The 21,198-nt window shown below is 37.0% G+C and overlaps 1 protein-coding gene across 1 annotated transcript in view; it reads left to right on the top strand.

Annotated features, from left to right (window-relative positions):
- Nucleotides 1-21,198, top strand: part of LOC106096005 (ras-related protein Ral-a) — a 112,319-nt gene that overhangs the window by 75,492 nt on the left and 15,629 nt on the right. The window contains 1 exon segment of the mRNA XM_013263507.2: nucleotides 20,002-20,176. Coding sequence (XP_013118961.2) covers nucleotides 20,002-20,176 — 175 coding nt within the window.

Genomic DNA, 21,198 nt, shown 5'->3' with positions numbered 1-21,198 from the left:
TCAATAGGCTTCGTCTCTAGGAAATGCAAGCCTGTAACAAATTTTGACATGCTCAAACAGACGGACAGACAGACAGACGAACATAGCTAAATCGAATCAGAAAGTGATTCTGAGTCGATCGGTATACTCTTTAATGGGTCTATCTCTCTTCGTTCCTTCTAGGTGTTACAAACAAATGCACTAAGTTATAATACCCTATACCACAATAGTGGTGTAGGGTATAATGACTAATTATGTATCCATAGTGGTGAATATCTAAATTTTGACCTAGCCGAACTAATACTTTGCCATTTGTTTATTTTGTTTTTAGATTATAAAGGGTGATTTTTTAACTATTATCTTTTTGGCAACACTCAACAGCTCACGCGTTTTTCGTGTTTTGTTTCACTGTCAAACATCTTCAGTTTGGTCTATAATTTCACCTTGAATCATCTTACAAATGAACAACGCTTGCAAATTATTTAATTTTATTATCAAAATGCGTGCTGTGTTAAGAAAGTTCATCGCGCGCTTTTTCCATTTTATGGACGATCATTTTCGCCTCAACGGGTACGTAAATAAGCAAAATTGTCAATTTTGGGGTGAAGATCAACCAGAAGCATCGCAAGAACTACCAATGCATCCAGAAAAAGTCACAATTTTGTGCGGTTTTTAGGCTGGTGGCATTATTGGACCGTACTTCACTTTTTTTTTTGCCCAAAATGCAAGACCTTGACTTGCATGACATGTGGTTTCAACAAGACGGTGCCACATGCCACACAGTATGCGTAGCAATGGACTTATTGAGAGGCGAGTTCGGTGAACATTTTATTTAATGTTGGGGACCGGTCAATTGGCCTCCTAGATCGTGCTTTTAGGCTATTTTTTGTAGGGCTGTGTTAAAGCTCATGTCTATACAGATAAGCCCGCCTTGGAAGACAACATAGAAGCACTTATTGGGTTGCCCAAAAAGTAATTGTCGGGAATATAGTAGTAATATAGTCAGCGTTGACAAATTTTTTCAACGGCTTGTGACTCTGTAATTGCATTCTTTCTTCTGTCAGTTATCAGCTGTTACTTTTAGCTTGCTTTAGAAAAAAAGTGCGCGAAATTTTGTTTACATTGGTTTGTTTGGCGTCAATTTTAATATGGGTACCACATGTATTGAAAGAAATTCATTTAACAAATTGAATCAACGCTTGTGATATCCACTTTAAACGCAATGAATTCGATCCGTTTTTAAAGCGAATCATAACTGGAGATGAAAAATGGATTGTTTACAACAACGTTATTCGAAAACTATCATGGTCCAAGCATGGTGAACCAGCTCAAACCACTTCAAAGGCTGATATCCACCAAAAGAAGGTTATGCTGTCTCTTTGGTGGGATTGGAAGGGTGTGGTATATTTTGAGCTGCTTCCAAGGAACCAAACGATTAATTCGGATGTTTACTGTCAACAATTGGACAAATTGAATACAGCCATCAAGGAAAAGCGACCAGAATTGGTCAATCGTAAAGGTGTCATATTCCACCAGGACAACGCTAGACCGCACACATCTTTGGTCACTCGCCAAAAACTGAGTGAGCTTGGCTGGGAACTTTTGATGCATCCACCATATAGCCCTGACCTTGCACCATCAGACTACCATTTATTTCGATCTTTGCAGAACTCCTTAAATGGTAAAACTTTCGGCAATGATGAGGCTATAAAATCGCACTTGGTTCAGTTTTCTGCAGATAAAGGCCAGAAGTTCTATGAGCGTGGAATACTAAATTTGCCAGGAAGATGGCAAAAGGTTATCGAACAAAATGGCAATTATATATTTGATTAAAGTTCATTCTAAGTTTTATTAAAAATGCGTTTAATTTTTTTAAAAAATTCCGCAATTACTTTTTGGGCTACCCAATATTTGTGAGATACCGGTCGAAGTGTTGGAAAGAGTATGCCAAAATTACTAAGCGGAGCAGTCACAATTGAGGCGCAGTCACGGTCGACATTAGCATGAAATAATCTTTAATCGATTCAATTAAGATTTCAGGCATTTTTCTGAATTTTATGTTTTTTTTTTTGGAAAACTTTTTTATAGCTCTTAAAAATCACCCTTTATATTTATAAATTCTCCAAAGAACTTGACAAATTCAGCATAGCCGAACTTTACGCTCCTTAACTTATTCTATTGTAATTTGATTTGTTTCAACATTAACACTTTATTTAGAATTGCCTCCACAAGTGCTATTGCTATCAATCATTTGTATTTTCCCATCCGCCGGTGACTATTACCAATTTTTCATTTTTCTCTGACCCAATTTTGTATCGCATAAATGAAGGTGGTTTCATTCAAAAATGAAACACAACCTCCCGACACAAGTGTCAAAATGTCATCGAAAAATATGATTTTATGTGATGTTGAGTTGGCCCCCCACTGACAGCCATATATCTGTGTCAACAGTAAATGTCAAGTTGTTCTTTTTTCCAACGAATATAGCTCGGAAAACTCTGATCTCACTTACAAAGTCTTTGTCTTTGACATCATCTCTTGACTAAAATAAAGGGGCTAAAGTAAATTCAGAGCCCATTGTCATAAAATTTTTTTAGAAAATTCCTTTAAAATTAAAAACCATTTCAATTATATTTCAAGTTTCTCTCTGTGTGTGTGGATAGGTTTTATTACAACAAACAATTGTGTCTTTAGGAAAGCAAAATTTCATAAAAATTCACACACACTTCATTGAAAAGAGACACAGTGTGCAATTAATTAGAAAAATCAAGATTTTCAACAACTTTTTTCATACGGTATTATCAGACTATGATGACTGCGGCTGCGGTGGTTGGCCAGTCAACGTATTTGTAAATCTTGCGTTTCCCATAATTTTGAAAAATTGTCATGGCTTTGTTTTCGCACAATTGTCTCTGCTTTGGAACAGTTGGTGGTGGGGAAAAAGTTGGGGATGTGAAAACTAAACTTCCTCTAAAAAAATTAACTACAACAAATTTTATGCACAGAGATCAAGAGATAGAAGACATTAATTGAAATGAACTCGCATAACATTACACCATTTCCAGATGTAAAATAGAAAATTGTGTTCCAACAATTGATTCATCATCATCTTGTTGAACTATGGAATGCTAGTAATCTTATTAAAGTCTTTCCAGGTGAATGTTTAACATTTTCAAGCCTAATCGCACTCAGAACGTTTTGACGTACGACCATCATATGTGTGTGGCTTGAAAAAATTTATTTGAAAAAAAAAGTGGAATTAACTCGTAAACATTTCCGTGTAAACATTTTGTACAACTTTCGATGAGGAGTATGGTCTAATGAATTCAGTCGTACCCGACGCACAGTGGGAGGAATCGAAAAAAAACTAGTCAATAATATGCCTTGTGAGAACGTGTAGAGATATCTCTTTGAAGTTGGAAATGGATGAGGTGTTAGGTGAGCTGAGGTGAGGTGAACAATAGGCTGAAGCATGTGGAAGAAATGTTACTATAACTTTTTTAGATATCACTGCTTACATATATCTCGAAGCAAAAGCACTTTGCTTTCCTTACCAAAGCAAATGTTTTGTAGAATTCCTCGAAGCATATTTTAAAATTACTTTGTTCTTTGTAATAAATCCCATAAACTTTGTTTGCCACCTTCATATTTTTCCGATAACAGACCAACTGCAATGTGTATTTACAGTGCTGAGGTGTTATCGAAACCATGTGCAAAACTTTAATCCCTAGGTGGACCGGACGCCTCTTGGCAGGACTCCAAAGTTAGTCACCTCGACATTTCGAAAAATTGTTCGTGCTACCAAATCTTCATTTGTGGTCCGATTTTCAAAGTTCCTCTTTTGCTGGGTAGTGTTTACAAATTTCTGCAACATCTCCACTGGTTTCGGAGACATGTGAGTTTAAATTTTTATTTGATTTTTCTTCTTTTGAAAAGAACATATACTGTAGATGCGTTTCAAGTGAAGTTTAAACAAGATATATCAGTATAAACGGCTGCAATATGTACTTAAATATATTGGGTTGCCCAAAAAGTAACTGCGGATTTTTCATATAGTCGGCTTTGACAAATTTTTTCACAGCTTGTGACTCTGGAATTGCATTCTTTCTTCTGTCAGTTATCAGCTGTTACTTTTAGCTTGGTTTAGTGTAAAAAAAGTTTATTTGATTAAAGTTCATTCTAAGTTTTATTTAAAATGCATTTATTTTCTTTTAAAAATCCGCAATTACTTTTTGGGCAACCCAATAGACAATTTTTTTTAATTGGAAAACCCCGAGATTTGGAGAAGCCGATATCCCCCCCCCCCATCGGTCTAATGTTTTTTATTTCATACGCAAAATATGGAAAATTAGCCGTCCGAAAACAGATTATGTTTGTAAGATTATGTGCCTTTGGGAACCTGATTGCCACAATGGCGTAGATTTCTTTGAATTTAAGAAGACAAAGTTCATTGCGATTAGCAAACCAAATAAAGACCGGGACTCGCGATCTTCCTACCGACCGATCAGTTTATTGTCATCGATAGGTAGGGTACTTGAGAATGTAGTAAAGGAACAGATTTTAGATTTCCTTCAAGATAAGAATATTTTCCCTCCTGAACAGTTTGGATTTCGAAGCGAGCACAACAGTATTCATTCATTGCTTCGACTCAGGAATATTGTGAAAGTCAAATTGTAGCTGCCAGAATTCTACTATCATGATTCTTCTCGATATTAAGGTCGCATTTGATTCCGTATGGCATAATGCATCGATATACAAGTTAATTGGCTCCAATTTTCCTATTTCTATAGGGAGAATTAATATTACTACAGAAGGAGGCAGACTATCTGGCGTCCCACCTGGCCAATATTTTCACAGCATGCTTGGGACTTGTATAGACTCCGAAAGCCCGGCAGAAGGCAAGAGTGGTATTTATACCCAAGCCCAGCAAGGCAAGTTATGCGACACCAAAGGCCTGCAGACCTATAAACCTTACATCCTTTCTACTCAAAACCATAGAACGTATTGTGGACAGCATGATAAAGGGTAGGACATCCAGGGAACTGCTCAAATACAATCAGCACGCCTACGTCAAGGGAAGGTCGGGGCTTTTAACAATGTGCGGACCGACACACTGATCCAATCATTAGATCAGTACCGGGTGGACCCGGTCCGTAGAGACTGCATAAACCATATGGTAATGAGCATGTGGATAAATTGTGTGTCCCATGACATAAATATAAGGGAGAAAGTGGCACAAGGCACGCCACAGCATCCTATTGCGGATGCTGACTGAGGAGAGATTTGAGCCCATATGCTACGCTGAAGATGTTATAATACTTCTATGCTGGGCCGTAGGCTCGAAATGGGGCCTGAATCCGAGGATAATCCACTGGCTCTACAGGAGCGTAATTAGACCAATACTTATTTACGCCTCAGTAGTTTGGTGGACTGCTATGGAGATAAAGTGCAACGTTAGGAACATACAAGTTCAGAGAACATGTTGTCTTGGCATAGACGACGGAGCGATGAGTACCACGCCCACTAGGGCACTGGAGACTATTCTAGATATCCGACCCATTGACATTCAAATTAAGTGTGAGGCAGCCATTGCGGCTATGCGATTTAAGAGAATGAGAGCAGCTCATAGCATAGCGGTATAATCGAGGCGACGATAAGAAACCTGGAAGGAATGGAAGAGGTTTCCGATCGGATACCTGAGATAAACCTTGAGGTACGAGAGACTGAGATCTGTTTTAGAATGCCTGACCATAATACAGTCCTGTAGGCGGAGATCCGGGCGAATACGGATGGCGTGAGGTGGTGTGGTACTAACGCGAGGACGTCGAGTGTGAACATCTTTACGGACAGTAAAATGGCCATAAGGGCAATAACAACCAGGACGGTAATGTCACGAACAGTCTTGCAGTGTAAGAAAGTGATTAACGCCTTCTCTGATGAAGGCAAAATCCGCATCGCTTGGATGAAGGGCCATAATGGAGTAAGGGGAAATGAAACGGCAGACGATTTGGCGGTGAAGGCCAGAGGACTGCAATCAATAAACTTGGTTAGCCCGAAGCCTTTCGGGTCGACGCAGTTCGAGTTAAGGGAGTGGGCGATGAATGCGCATGCAACCCTGTAGAACAGCGAAACGGTGGGTAGAATGGCGAAAATCCTATGGGGGGATCCAGATCGTGAGAAAACGAGGCTATTGCTGAAAGAGGGTAAGAAGAAGATGGATATAGGACTACGAGCTCACTTATGTAAAATCGTTGCGGCAAGTGATAGCAAGTGTAGGACATGCGGGGAAGATGATGAGACGTTGGAGCATTTCCTTTGTCATTGCCCGGATTTCGCGTCTAACAGATACCGGCACTTAGGTGGGGACACTATACCAAACATGAACCAACTTAGGGGAGTGGTATACAAAACAATTAAAGGCTTTGCAATTAGCACGGGAATGCTAGCTTAGATTTTCTTTTTCAAGGTTACTTTTTTTGTATTTAGAGCGCACAACAAGACAATTACTTGTTTAGGTGTATGTCCATAGTTGTATATCTGCATCCTCTTTTCAACTTAACCTAACCTAATAAATTGTATTGAATTGAAATTTCGCTGAATTTGAGCCTTCACACTCAAAACGTTTTTTTTTAATTAAAATCAAAAGTAAATTTTTTGGTAGCTTATAAACAATATAATGAGCTGTCAATAAAATAAATGTCGTATAGCTGTCATTTTTAGTTTGACAGATGCCATTGCAAACTTGGCATCACTTTGCGTGCATTTGATCAAATTTGTATGGTCGGCATAATACTATTCTACGACAAATTCTAAGAAGATTTTCTTCAAAAACTTAGGATCTAAACTATAAATGGATAAAGGTGGGAGATGAGTAAATACCCAAAAGGTATTTACCCGGTAAATTGGGTAAATACCCGGGTATACCCAAAAGCTGGGTATTGAAGGCAGATATCTTGGGTATAAACCCAGTTTTCAAAAAATTGTTGATGATTTGGTATTCTTTGTATATAAACCTTCTCAGGTTGTATATACACCCTCTCAGTCTGGAGATCGGTTTATATAGCGGTTATATAAAACTAAAATCCGACTTTATGAGATCAGAAGGTCAGGTTTATATGCAAAGATTACGAAATCATCAAAAATTGTTTGGAACATTTTTTTATACTCAGGTGTCTGCAAAATTATAAATACCCAAAAAAGGTATTTATTGGGTATTTACCCAATAAATACCCAAGCGCTATGTATTTACCCGGTAGAAACCCATCGTTAAAAATGGAGCTTCCGGGTGTTAACAAAAAAAATAAGAAGTTTGATTAATAAGGGACCAAAAATAGAAGTTTTTCGTTATAAAACATAAATTCTTAAATTGTTTCGAACTTGTTTTATGTCGTACTCACATCGTAAACACATTTTCGCGGTATATTCGATATAAGTACGATCTGCCTATGTAAGGTATTTGAAGCCTGCACAGCTAATGCGGTGACGCAGACGAAAGATATCTTAGAAGTGTTCGTAGACAAGATTTTTGACAATCACTTGGTAATATATTTTTGCCATCCTACCCCTTAAACTTTGATGTGGAGCATGACAACAACACATCATTTCTAAAATAGATCTCACTCATCTATGTTTCTCATTTAAATAGCCTATTTTATTCTAAAGCCCTTGCAAAAATACTTGTCAACTCCCAAGTAAGTGTGAACAATTGATATGATACATAGTATATTTTTTTCTAGTATGACTCATACCTCTTTATTAATTATATGTATATCGCCTTATATTCGAAACCACCTCAGCGATTTTATTCGTCATCATTCAACGAAACTCACTGCCATCCTTTCCTCATTTATTGGAAACAACCCCAAACTTGAGTGATTACAAATAGAAGAATTCTTCAAGTGTTTATTTGTGTGTGTGTGTGTTCGTTTTTTGTTTTCTCTTTCTCTCATGTTTGGGGTCTGCCTCTAAATGAGTGATAGTTTATTTCAGGGTTAAATAATTACTGATAAAAAAACAGCAACAACCAACAGTCACACATTTACACAAAACAGCAACAACAAACAAAAAAAAACTGTGTTGTATTGTTTGAAAATTGGATTTGAAATGCCAAAAGCACGCGACTCCAATTGGTTGGATATGAATGAAATGATACGAAAACATAAACTTTTAAGTACTTAATTATGTTACAAAAAGTGTTTTGTTCACCATACGGGGGGTGCAGGGTGGTGGCTATGAATCATACATGATGTATGTATGTCTATATTTGCACTTCAAGTTTTTTAGAATTAAAGACCTAATGGGCTTCTGAAAACACAATCCCAATAGGTATTAACATGTGAAAACGTGCTAAGTGGGCCGGATCGAATCTCTTTTTATATCCTCCACCTGTATCGCATTTCTCAAATTATTTGCACGGTTTCTGTTTACCCAAGGATAATGGCATATCGAAATTAGAAATCCCATTGACTTTTAATATTTTTCGATAAAAATTTCTTCCTTCACGTGCTTAAAAAGTCACATCCAGAAATCGTTTTAAATGGGATCTAGTCAGATTATACACCGGTTCGAGTTATATAGAACGAAAATTTCATTCACGATAGCAATTGAAAAAACGTTTAAAAAATTTATTTAATCAATTAATTTTTTAATTGAAAATGGTCAAAATTGCGGCCTCTAGTGGTTCAAGAAGTCAAGATCCCAGATCGGTTTATATGGCAGCTATATCAGGTTGTGGACCGATTTGAACCATACTTAGCACAGTTGTTGGACGTCATAACAAAACACGTCATGCAAAATTGGATAATAATTGCGCCCTCTAGTGGCTCAAAAAGTCAAGATCCAAAATAGTTTAAATGGCAGCTATATCAAAACATATACCGATTGAACCCATTTACAATCCCAACAGACCAAACTGATAAGAAGTATTTGTGCAAAATTTTAAGCGCCTAGCTTTACTCCTTTGAAACTTTGCGTGCTTTCGAGAGACGGACGGACATGGCTAGATCGACTTAAAATGTAATGACGATCAAGAATATATATCCTTTATGGGGCCTTGGGCGAATATTTCGAAGTGTTACAAAAGGAATGACGAATTTAATATACCCCGTGTGAAAATTTAGCCCAAGCGGATTAAAATTGCCCGCTCCATTGGTTCTAGAAGTCAAATCACGAGTTTATTTAGGACCTATAACAGGTTATGGACCGATTTAAATCATTCTTGGTGTGGATGTCAGAGGTCCTAATATAGGCTTCAGAAGTAAAATCGAGAGGTAGTTTGTTATATATGATATTTATATAAAGTTATGGATCAATTCAGATTAAAAATAAAAATCTGTTTCAATCACGAAATTAATTGATCCAATTAAATTTTTAATTGAAACTGCTTCAATCACGAAAATGATAATATCAATCATAGCTATTGAAAAAGGTGATTGAAATATTCCATTTAAAAAAATTAAATATTGAATTGATAAAATGATTGCAAATTTTTGAAATTTTCAATGAATTTTTTAATCAATTCAATTAAAAGAATTATTGACATTTTCAATTAATTTTTTTTTGCCTAAATATCAATCACAATCGTAATTGAAAAAAATTGTATCAATTAAAAAATTATTGATTTAATTAATTTTTTTTATTGAAAATATTTGTGTTTTCAATTAAATTTTTAATTAAAAAAATTTTCGTGATATTTTTTTTGTGTACGTACAAAATTTTAGTCAAATCGGATAAGAATTACGCAATCCAGTGATTAAAAATTCATATCGGGATATCGGGTTATATGGGACCTACATATATAAAGTTGTGAACCGAATCGCATTATACTTGGCGTGGATGTCGGAAGACATAGAAAAAGGTGAATTACCCCATCTAGGGCCATAAGATGTCGAACCAGGAGATGGTTTGAACATCGTACTAGGGGACATCGGAGAGACTTTTCTTAATTGAGTTAAATTAGTGCTCGTGCTCCGAGCGACATTCTTTGGTGAAGACGTCTTTCTGACTTTCCTGCGAGCTAGACATGCAAACCTTTGTCTGACCTTTGGATCTAAAAGTTAACCTAGAGAAGATTTAAATCTGTCTACTGAAGTAAATGATGAAGGTGCTGTAATTTCACGCACCAAGTTTTCACAACAGAACGATCTGGATATTCGACAAGTTCAAATAATTAGGACTGGTCTTGGACTGGAAACTGAACTGGAAGTCTCACATTCAGTAACGTATTGAGAAGGCCTACATTGGGCACTGGGTAGATGGCCGGGGCCTGAATCCAAGAATGCTCCACTGTTCAGATTACTGGGATGAAACTTGAGATCAAATGCGAGACACCGCTGCCCACGGCACCGTATTAAATTGGCGCAACTCTAGTATTGCCATCTGTTAGTTTATGCTACACGGATGAATCGAAGCTAGAGGACAGAATGGGTATCTTATATCTTAGTGATCTAAGTATCCCTTAGTGATTAGGAATATTTAGAGTCTAATGGATTTATGGATTATTTGTTAGCATTAAGTGAAAAATAATTACATTTTATGACCGCCATAAACATTGTGTGTATTATGGCTGTCATTAACAATGTGTGTATGATAAAGACAGATAAGATCCCCTTTATTATTATTAGTAAGATTTGTACAAATAGAATGTAAGGAAATTTAAAAAAAAATTAAATCAGTGTTGTAGTAAAATTCAGAAAGTTCGCGCATGTCGTGTTTATCAGTTGGCCGCATCAACCCAGATGAGAGAATTTGATATGTCAACAAATTTTTGAATTCGCCGTACAAAAATATGATCTTTAAAATATGCAAAATGCAAATTTTGCCCATGAACATTCCACTAAGGAACAGGGGCAAACTTCTCACATACCAATGAGTGCAGTCCGATTCTAGTTTTAAGCTCAATGATAAGGGGCCTCCTTTTTATAGCCGAGCCCGAACGGGGTGCCGCAGTGCGACACCTCTTTGGAGAGAAGTTTTACATGGCATAGTACCTCACAAATGTTGCCAGGAGGGGAAAACCACCGCTGAAAATTTTTTCAGATGGTCTCGCCTGGATTCGAACCCAGGCGTTCAGCGTCATAGGCGGACATGCTAACCTCTGCGCTATGGTCTCAGTGTACAGCACTCTAATAGAACGATCTCTCGTTTTTATTTCTGAGAAGTTATTATTCGTCCAATATCGATGAAATTTGGAATTTGGATATTTGTATTAGCCCCCCTACATCCATTTCATATATGGTAGATAAAGGCTGAATTTCGAAGTGGTCTGATCTCTTGATTTTACATCTTGAGGGCTTAGAAAGGTTTTTCATCTGATCCGATGAAATTTGGGATTGTGGGCTCTACTCATTCCAAATATACTACACATAAATCTACTTTTCAGTGTTGCACTTATATAGAGCGATGTGCCTATTTTACTTCTTTAAAGAGCAGAAGGTTTGTTTTTCATCAGATTTTGATCCAATTTTCGATATGGCCCTCCTAAAAACTCTTACTCCAGATTTTAATTTCCAACAACAAATTTTTTACCAATTGCATGCTAAGCCATAATTTAGCTTACTTTTTTTTTCTTAGGCTAATAGTTCACTAACTGAAAACGATTTCCAATTTTGAATCCAATTCTAAGTCTTTTAAACTTATAAATTATAACATTAGAAAACTAGTTCGCAAACATTACACATTGGCTCAAAATCCCTTTCATAAACTGCTTCAGAATACCTAAAAACCGCGAATCGTCAAAAAGGCATACTGTGTCCCTTAATGAGTTCACTTGTGTATGCGGAAGTTTGTAACAAACAAAATAGAAATTCTGCACGCGGAGAAAAAAAAACCGCTTGTAGCACCATCAGAAACTAAGTCAATGGTTTTACCATGTGGATGAATGTATAGAGGCAACGACGCTTGGGCGACTATGATGATGTTGATGATGAGGGCTTGAAGTTGGCGTGTCATGTTTACATTAGTTTTCATAGCTTTTCCCTTAAGTCTACTATGGAGTTTATTGTCGCCTTACAATGCTTCCTACCATCAGGGCAACATCAAACCCCAACCCCCATTTCCACACCCAAGTCCACAATGTCTGCATATTTTCTACCTTTCTGGCACGCAGTATATTATTTTTTTTCGATGGATTTGGTGCTACACTAACTTTGTGCGCTCCCTCTTTCTGTTGGGTCTGTTTCTCTTTTACGAGACACTCATTAGGAGTCGTAAAAAGCCTCCGAGGGGAAATGAGGACACCCATCAAAGTAACATTGTAATGGATTCCTAAACTCCATATCCGTATATGTGTCGCCTGTGTGTGAATGGGAATAAAATGATATTTAATGTTGTATATTCCACTGCGTTCTATGCATATTATGATGTGATATGATAGAATAAAATATGATTTATGTTTATTTTGATTAATTATTAATACAGGGATATTTCTAATTTCGTTTATTGAATATCTGTACACAGAAAGGAATGGAAATCAATTTCAATTATTGAATCAATTTTTCAATAAACTATGCTCAAGTCACGAAAATTATCTTATTACTAATACTCCAGCTATAAATATGGCTACAACACAATCAGATATAGAGCCAGAGGAAGCTGTAGTAAACAGCTGAATATCATCCACTTAAATACTCAGTTCTGAATTAAATCAAGGATATCATGTATATACAAGATGAAAAGAATATAACCTGAAATCGAACCTTGTGGAACACCAGAAGAAATAGAACGAACATCGGAACAACGATCACTACAACAAACAAATTGTGAACGACCGGAAAAAAAAAGAACTTTTTAAGTCACACGAAGTGGAAGAAAAACAGATTTGAGAATATAATTTGGTCAATAAAATAAATATACTAAAGTCTAGTATTGGAAAATCTAAATTTTCCATCTATTATTTGGCAAATGTTTTAGTATATTGGATATTTACTGGCAGAATTGAAGCTTTCAAAAAAAAAAATATTGTAAAACACCACAGCATTTGCCAAATAACAGCTATGAAAATTTCGATTTTGCAAAAAAATTCTTACTTTACTCATCAGTCATGTTAAGAACTAATGAAGCATTACTATGGTGTTTGGAATAACCAGATTGGCGGATTAATCAAAAAGTGAATATTGATCCAAATGTGCACCTATTTGATCTCTAAGAATCTTTTCAAATACTTTTGACAAAGCTGGTAACACATTGGTCTTAAATCAGCACATGAAGTACCTTTCTTACGGAGTGGAAACACCTTTGCGTGTTTTCACTGCGAAGAAAAAGTGCCAATCATCAAATCAGTATTGAAGAAGTGAAGAGCGTGAGAAGAAATGAAAAAAACAGATCAGTTTTCTGAATCTATAAACTCAAAAACTAGTTGATATGGACTAAATTTGGGAAACATTGAACTTCCTATGGCGCTTAATAATTATATATGTTTGGTTTAAGTGGCAGTCTGCCATCAGACTTACTTAGACGTTTTCGTCCATTGTGATACCACAGGAACAGAAGAAGGAAGACGCCTTCTATTGGGTTGCCCAAAAAGTAATTTCGGATTTTTTAAAAGAAAGTAAATGCATTTTTAATAAAACTTAGAATGAACTTTAATCAAATATACTTTTTTTACACTTTTTTCTAAAGCAAGCTAAAAGTAACATCTGATAACTGACAGAAGAAAGAATGCAATTACAGAGTCACAAGCTGTGAAAAAATTTGTCAACGCCGACTATAAAAAATCCGCAATTACTTTTTGGGCAACCCAATAGTTCCTACCGTTGAATATAACCAATAACTTGCGAATGTTCACATCCGCTAAATCAGACAGGTTCTCAAAGAAATGAGAACCTAAAGTGGAACTCGTTCTGACTGCTAGTGCGGGACACACACAGAGAAGGTGTTCTATAGTCTCTTCTTCTTCGATGTCCTCACAGCTTCTGCAAAAGTCATTGCTGGCAACCTTCAGTCTTTTTCCGATTAAACAATGAACTGTCATGACAGACACAATGACTGAGACGTGTGTTTTAGCCAATGACAGCAAAGCAGTAGACCTCTTCAATATCTCTGGAATGTGTAGCGTAGTTCCTAGTCTCGCAAGCTCGTCCGCTTTACAATGCCCTGGGATATCTCTGTGGCCCGGCACACAGAACAGGTGAATTTTTAACTGTTAGGCATCTCGTTGAGATATCTGCGAAAGTCAACGGCGGTGTTTGTGTTCAGAAATACGTTCTCCAAGGATTTAATGGCTGCCTGGCTGTCTGAGAACATATTAATGCCAATCGGCGTTATGACATTATATCTTAGCCACTCCACCATTACCTTAATTGCAAGGATCTCCGCTTGATACAAACTTCAGTGGTCGGGTAACCTTTTCGATAAGACCAGTTCTAAATCTTTAGAGTACACCCCAACTGGTCGTTTAGTTTGGAACCACCCGTATAGAAGTTTATATAACTTCTGTTACCAGGGATATCGTAGTTCAAATCGGTTCTATTCGGAATAGTGGCACAGTACTTTTTATCAAAAAGCAGTAGTGTGTAATCCACACTGCCTGGAACATCGGATATTGTATACAGGATAACACAGTGTCCGTAGCCGCTACATGACTAATGAGAAAGCTCCCTTAACCTCACGGCAGTGGTAGCCACAATGTTTAAAGGCATAAGATGTAGCATTAAATTCAGTGCATCAGATGGTGTCGTCCTCAGTGCGGCTGTGATGCACAAACAAGCCATCTATGGATACGGTTAAGTATTGAGCAATAGGTGGAATTTTAAAGCGCCGTCCACCAGACCACAACACCATATAGCATTATAGGTCTGACAACAGCAGTATATGAATGACACGCGGTATAAACCCCCAACTTTTGCCAATGGCTCTCTTAGGGCAAGAGTTGCCTTTCTTTCCCTTTCCAAAATGTTGGATTTGATGTTCAATTTCCTGTCCAGCAAAACACCCAAGTATTTTTCGCTTTCTGTAAATGGAACACCCAAGGAGACAGGTTTCAATGTATTCAACATGTATCTCCTGCTGAAAAGAAATACTTCTGTCTTGCACGAATTTATACCTAGACCACTTTGCTGTTGCACATAGATCTTCCTGAAGTATATCTCTTAGAGTGCTGGGAAATTGGGGAACTGGGAAGCATACGCGACCACTTGTATACCTTTTTTCCAGAGACAATAATATATTGTTAATGGCTATATTCCAAAGTAAAAGGGACAGTACACCTCCTTGAGGTGTTCTCTGCTGACCCATCTTCTAAGTTTCTCGTCTGTTTGTCAAAACGGCGTGCCGCATTGCGGCACCTCTTTGGAGAGAAGTTTTACATGGCATAGTACCTGGCAAATGTTGCCAGCATTAGGAGCGGAAAACCACCATTGAAAATTTTTTTCTGATGGTGTCGCCATAGACGGACAAGTTCTTATATATTTGAAAAAGTCATTCGAATAACTTGTCACATGCAATCCATGGTGGAGGGTATATAAGATTTGGCCCCACCAGACTTAATGCGCTTTTACTTTTACTTTTTTTATTTTTATTTTAATTTTTTTTTTATTTTTTTTTTATTTTTTTTTTTTTTTTAATTTTTTTTCCAATTTTGTTCTTCTTTTTTATTATTAAATTTTTTTCATTTTTATATATTAATTTTTTTTGGTTTTTATTTTTTGTGATTTTTAAGGTTTTCCATTTTTTTCCAAATAATTTTTAAAATTTTTTATTTTATAATACATTTGGTATATAATTTTTCTTATAGTTTAAGATTAATGTTAAAAAGTTATATCCGACCTTTTTGTGGATAGTTTTTTTGATGACCTCGAACTTAATTATTCATCAAATAGTTCAGAATAAAAACCACTTGTATAAAAATAAGTTGCAATAAATAATGCGGAGTGACTCCACAATTATCTAACATTTTCGCCGTATTGTTTATATACAACTTTATCTGTCTGTCATATCATATCATATTGAAAATAAAGCTAGCGTCATAATTGGCTCAAAGTTGTCATACCGGCCAAATATGACAATTTTAATAACTTATAAAGTTGTTAAGTCCACTTCGCACACCATATATCTTGTACAGAAAAAAATTGCTTTAAGGAAATGTCAATCGGAATCGAAAATTGCGTAAGCAAGTTCCTATATAACTTTAAAGTAAATAATAAAATGTTGATGAATTTGGCAGCTTTATCAAATCATATTTTATTGTAATATATTTTATATACTCCAATTGTAAATAAAAGACGTACATATATCAAATCTTACCCGATTTCCACCGATATCAATAACGTACGCCCTTGAACCAAACAGTTTTTATAGCTATATGTACCGTCTGCCTGTCGTACGTCCGTCCATCTATCTATTTCAATTTGTGTACAAAGTACAGATTGCAGTTTTCATCAGATCATCTTCAAATTCAGTACAAGCCTCTTTTTTGACCTAGAGACAAAGTCGATGGAAATTGCATAAAATCGGCTCAAATTTAGATATAGCTAGCGAGATTCTTATCACTGTTCACATTACTGGTGAATTATATTGAAATCTGTTCAGATTTCGATATAGCTGCCATATATGTATCGCCTGAACTTGAACTTCTAGAGCATTTGTAAGCGTATTTATCCTCTACTTGGGAGAAAAGAATGTTCCATTTACTGATAGCGATAAAATACCTGGGTGTTTTGCTGGACAGGACATTGAATTTCAAATCAAACATTTTGGAAAGGGCAAAAAAAGCGACTCGTGCTCTATACACCTGCAAGAGAGCCTGGCAAAAGTTGGGGCTTTAAACCGCGTCTCATGCACTGGGTATATACTGCAGTTGTCAGACCTATAATGGGCTTTAAACCGCGTCTTATGCACTGGGTATATACTGCAATTGTTAGACCTACAATCCTATATTGTGTTCTGGTGGACGTCGCTTCAAAAGTCCACCTACTGTTCAATTATCAGCCGGATGCTAAGGATAACTTGTTTGTTCATAACCACCGCACTAAGGACGACACCATCTGATACACTGAATTTAATACTACTCCTAATGTCTCTGGACCTAGTGACTATACAAATTGCTGCGACCACTGCTGTAAGGCTAACGGGGTGTTGCCTTTACTCATGTGTTATCCTTGATACAATACCCGATGTTTCAGGCAGTGTGGATTACACATTGCCTGAGCCGCTTTTTGATTAAATGTACTGTACTACTATTCCTGATAGGACCGATTGAAACTACAATATTCCTGGTAATAAAAGTTATATAGACTTCTCTACGGATGGATCCAAACTAGACGAACAGCTTGGCTTTGGTGTGTGCTCTGAAGAACTAGGACTGGTTATATGGACATTATGGCTAGACAATTTGCTGCGATTACTGCTGTGAGGCTAAGAGAGCATTCCCTTTACTCACGTGTTATGCTTGATACAATACCCGATGTTTCAGGCAGCGTGGATTACCAATCATGATAGGACCGATTGGAACTACAATATTCCTGGTAATAAAAGTTATATAGATTTCTGGACGGATGGATCCAAACTAGGCGACTTGGCTTTGGATGTGCTCTGAAGATATAGGGCTAGTCGTATCGAGAAGGTTACCTGACCCCTGTTGTGTGTATCGAGCGGATATCTTTGCAATTAAAGTGGTGTAGTGGCTATGATATAATGGCATGACTATGATTGACAATAATCTCTTCTCAGGTAGCCATTAAATCTCTGGGGAACATACTGCAAATATTGCCCATGAACATTCCACAAAGGAACTGGCGCAAACATCTCACATATCAATGAGTGCAGTCCGATTGTCCGAGCTCAATGACAAGAGGCCTCCTTTTTAAAGCCGAATCCGAACGGCGTGTCGCAGTGCAACACCTCTTTGGAGAGAAATTTTTACATGGCGTAGTAGCTCACAAATGTTGCCAGCATTAGGAGGGGAAACCAGCACTGAAGAGTTTTTTTCTGATGTTATCGCCAGGATTCGAACCCAGGTGTTCAGCGTCATAGGACATGCTAACCTCTGCGCTACGCTTGCCTCCCTGGGAACATATTTCTAATCTCTCAACTTGATAGCTGTTAAAAAATTCACCTGTTCTGGGTGTCACAGAGATATGCCAGGGAAATGTACAGCACACGAGCTTGCGAGACTAGGAACTACGTTACACATTTCAGGGGATCTGGAATCTTCGGGTATGCCTTTAGCGGCATGTAAGCTATGTCTGGAGGATCAGCCCCGAAGAGCCATGGATGATAGATAGTCACAAAAAGCGAGTTGTGATCATTCCAAAATTATGTGGCTTAGTCCAGACTTGAAGAGGTAAACCGCTTTGCTGTCGCTGGCTAAAACACGTCTCAGTCATTGTGTCCGTCATAGCTGTCTGATCGGAAACATGCTGACGGACTGAAGGTTGTAAGTAACGACTTTTGTAGAAGCTGTGAGGACGTCGAAGATGAAGAGACTATAGAACATATGCTGTGTGTGGTTCCCGCACTGGCTGTCAGAAGGAGTTCCACTTTCTCTCTTTTCTCTTTTTTATTTCTCTTTTCTTTGAGAACTTGTCTGATTAAGCGAATGTAGACATTCGCAAGTGGTTAGACTTTTTAAAGCAATCTGAATGGTTAAACGTTAGAAACTAGAAGGCATCTTCCTTCTTCTGTTCCTGTGGTATCACAATGGACGAAGACGTCTAAATGAGTCTGATGGCAGACTGTCACTTAAACCACTATTTACATTGTTTGCAAATGTTTGTCCACGAACATTCCATGGAACTTGGACAAACTTGTCACATATCACTGAGTACTGTCGGATTCAAGTTTAAGCTCAATGATATGGGGTCACCCTTATACAGTCGAGTCCAAATGGCGTGCCGCAGAGCGACACCTCTTTGGGGAGAAGTTTTAGTATGAGAAAGTTCCTCACAAATCTCGCCATCATTAGAAGAGGATAACCACCGCTGACAATTTTTTCTGATGTTCCCCCCAGGATTGAAACCCAGGCGTTCAGCGTCATAGGCGAACATGCTAACCTATGCGCTACGGTGTAGAGCTGGCAAAATATCAATGACACTATTGATATTTCATTTTTTGTCTAAATATCGATTAATATTTTTCCTATCGATACTATCGGCAAAGTTAATTTTTTTGCAAATCCGATACTGAATGTATCCTCTAAGATACATTGCACCTATATAGGGCGCAATTTTCATCCGATTAGGCCAACATTTTGTACAATGATTTCTCTCATAACTTGCAACTGACTTTATTAATTATTCGGTCTGTGCATTGGTTTGGCTTCTATTGTATATAAATCGAACTACTGATTTTTGCTTCTCATTTTCGTTTGAAATATGGTTGATGGGAAATTGAAGATAGTATCGATACTATCGACATTTATTCTTAACACTATCGAAAATATCGAATGTTGCGATTATCGATAATTTGCCAGCTTTAACACTAATATATCCTTTAAGATATATTGCGCCAATTTTCATCCGATTAGGCTAACATTTTGTACAATGATTTCTCTCATGACTTCCAACTGACTTTATTAACCTTGGTTTTGTTTGGTCTGTGCATTGATATTGAATCTATACAAATCGATCTCCTCATTTTAACATTTCATTTTCGTTTGAAATATAGGTGATGGGAAATTAACGATAGTATCGATACTATCGATATTTATTACTAAAACTATGGAAAATATCGAATTATCGATAGTTTGCCAGCTCTAGTGTTTAGGGAGAAGTTTTTACATGGCAAAGTACCTCACAAATATTGCCAGCATTAGGAGGGGTTAACCACCGCTGTTCGGCACCATTGGCGGACATTTTAACCTCTCGACTACGATGGGCTCTTTACATTCTTTAGCCATGTAAAACTGCTTTGCAAAATGTGCAATTCTGTTGCACGCCTTTTGAACACTTTGCAAATATTTCCCTCTGATAAAACTAAACTTTACCTCTGTTACTTATTGCTTAATTCAATATTTCACACCTGTAAATTTCGTTGAGTGTATGTTATTGTTATTCATTTTCTCTTCTTTGACTTCACCTTGTTTTGCAGGGAACAAATTTTGCGCGTTAAAAATGACGAAAGCATACCATTCCTGTTGGTTGGCAACAAATGCGATTTGAGTGACAGGCGCAGAGTTTCCCTGAACGAATGTCAGCAGCGAGCCCAGCAATGGCAGGTGCCATATGTGGAAACATCGGCCAAGACACGTGAAAACGTCGATAAGGTGAGTTTTACATTTCGATATTCCTTTGCCATACATGCCCACACTTTGCCCTATTCTCTCTATCAGTTCTTCACTTTCCATATTTTCCCCCTTCAGAGAATTCTTTGAATTCTGAAAGGGGAAAACTTTGCAAAAATGTTTTTTATTTTCTTTTTTATTTCTTTTCTGTTCTTTTTATGCAGCTAAATTAAAGTTTGCGTTCATTTTTATGATTTTTCTTCGTTTAGTTTGTTACCTTGTCGATGTTGTTGTTGATGTCATTATTGTTACTATTGTTGTTATTGCTCTGTTCAATGATACACCTTAACTTTTTATGTTTTTTTTTTTCATCAAACCTTTCTGCTCTCTTCACTTGTCCTGTGCTCTCTCTCTCACTCTGTTAAATCGTTCCCCCCCCCCCCTTTACATATAAATATTTTGAGTTCTGAAAAAAATGCATTTTTTTATTGTCATCGCACACTTGCAAGAAAACAAAATGTAAACTTCATTTCAATAGTACACCCATTCCTCAGTACATGAAAATGTTTTAGTTTATAGCTCATATTTAGTGTAGCCCTTCATTTTTGTTTGAATTGATTAGTTTTTTTTATAGTTGAATAGGCACATATGATGAAAAGTTTAGAAAGTTTAACATTTATTTTATTATATATGACAAATATAGAGTGGAAAGCAAACACATCATTTTTAAAAGAGCATACAACTTCAAATGTGTTTGGCGACGGCAACTAGGGCCACAATAGTGATGAACTATTGTGAATTATTGGGAAACAGCTGTTACAGTTGCTACGATTGTTGCCACTCACTTCACCCACATTCTGTAACACATACCTATGGTTCAGAAAAACCATAAAACAACAAATTTACCAAGTGTTAGACACCTCATTTTGGTGGAATGGCAGTTTCCAAACAGTTTTTTTTCGGAAATTTAATTACAGCCAACAATCTTTTGAAGAAAGTCTCATGACTATTTACTTGCTGTAGGATTGCCATATTTTGGAAAACTTGTTGACAGTTGCTAAGGG

Source organism: Stomoxys calcitrans, chromosome 4 (genome assembly GCF_963082655.1).
Source record: "Stomoxys calcitrans chromosome 4, idStoCalc2.1, whole genome shotgun sequence".
Taxonomy (NCBI): domain Eukaryota; kingdom Metazoa; phylum Arthropoda; class Insecta; order Diptera; family Muscidae; genus Stomoxys; species Stomoxys calcitrans.
This window is presented reverse-complemented; position numbering and strand designations above follow the sequence as displayed.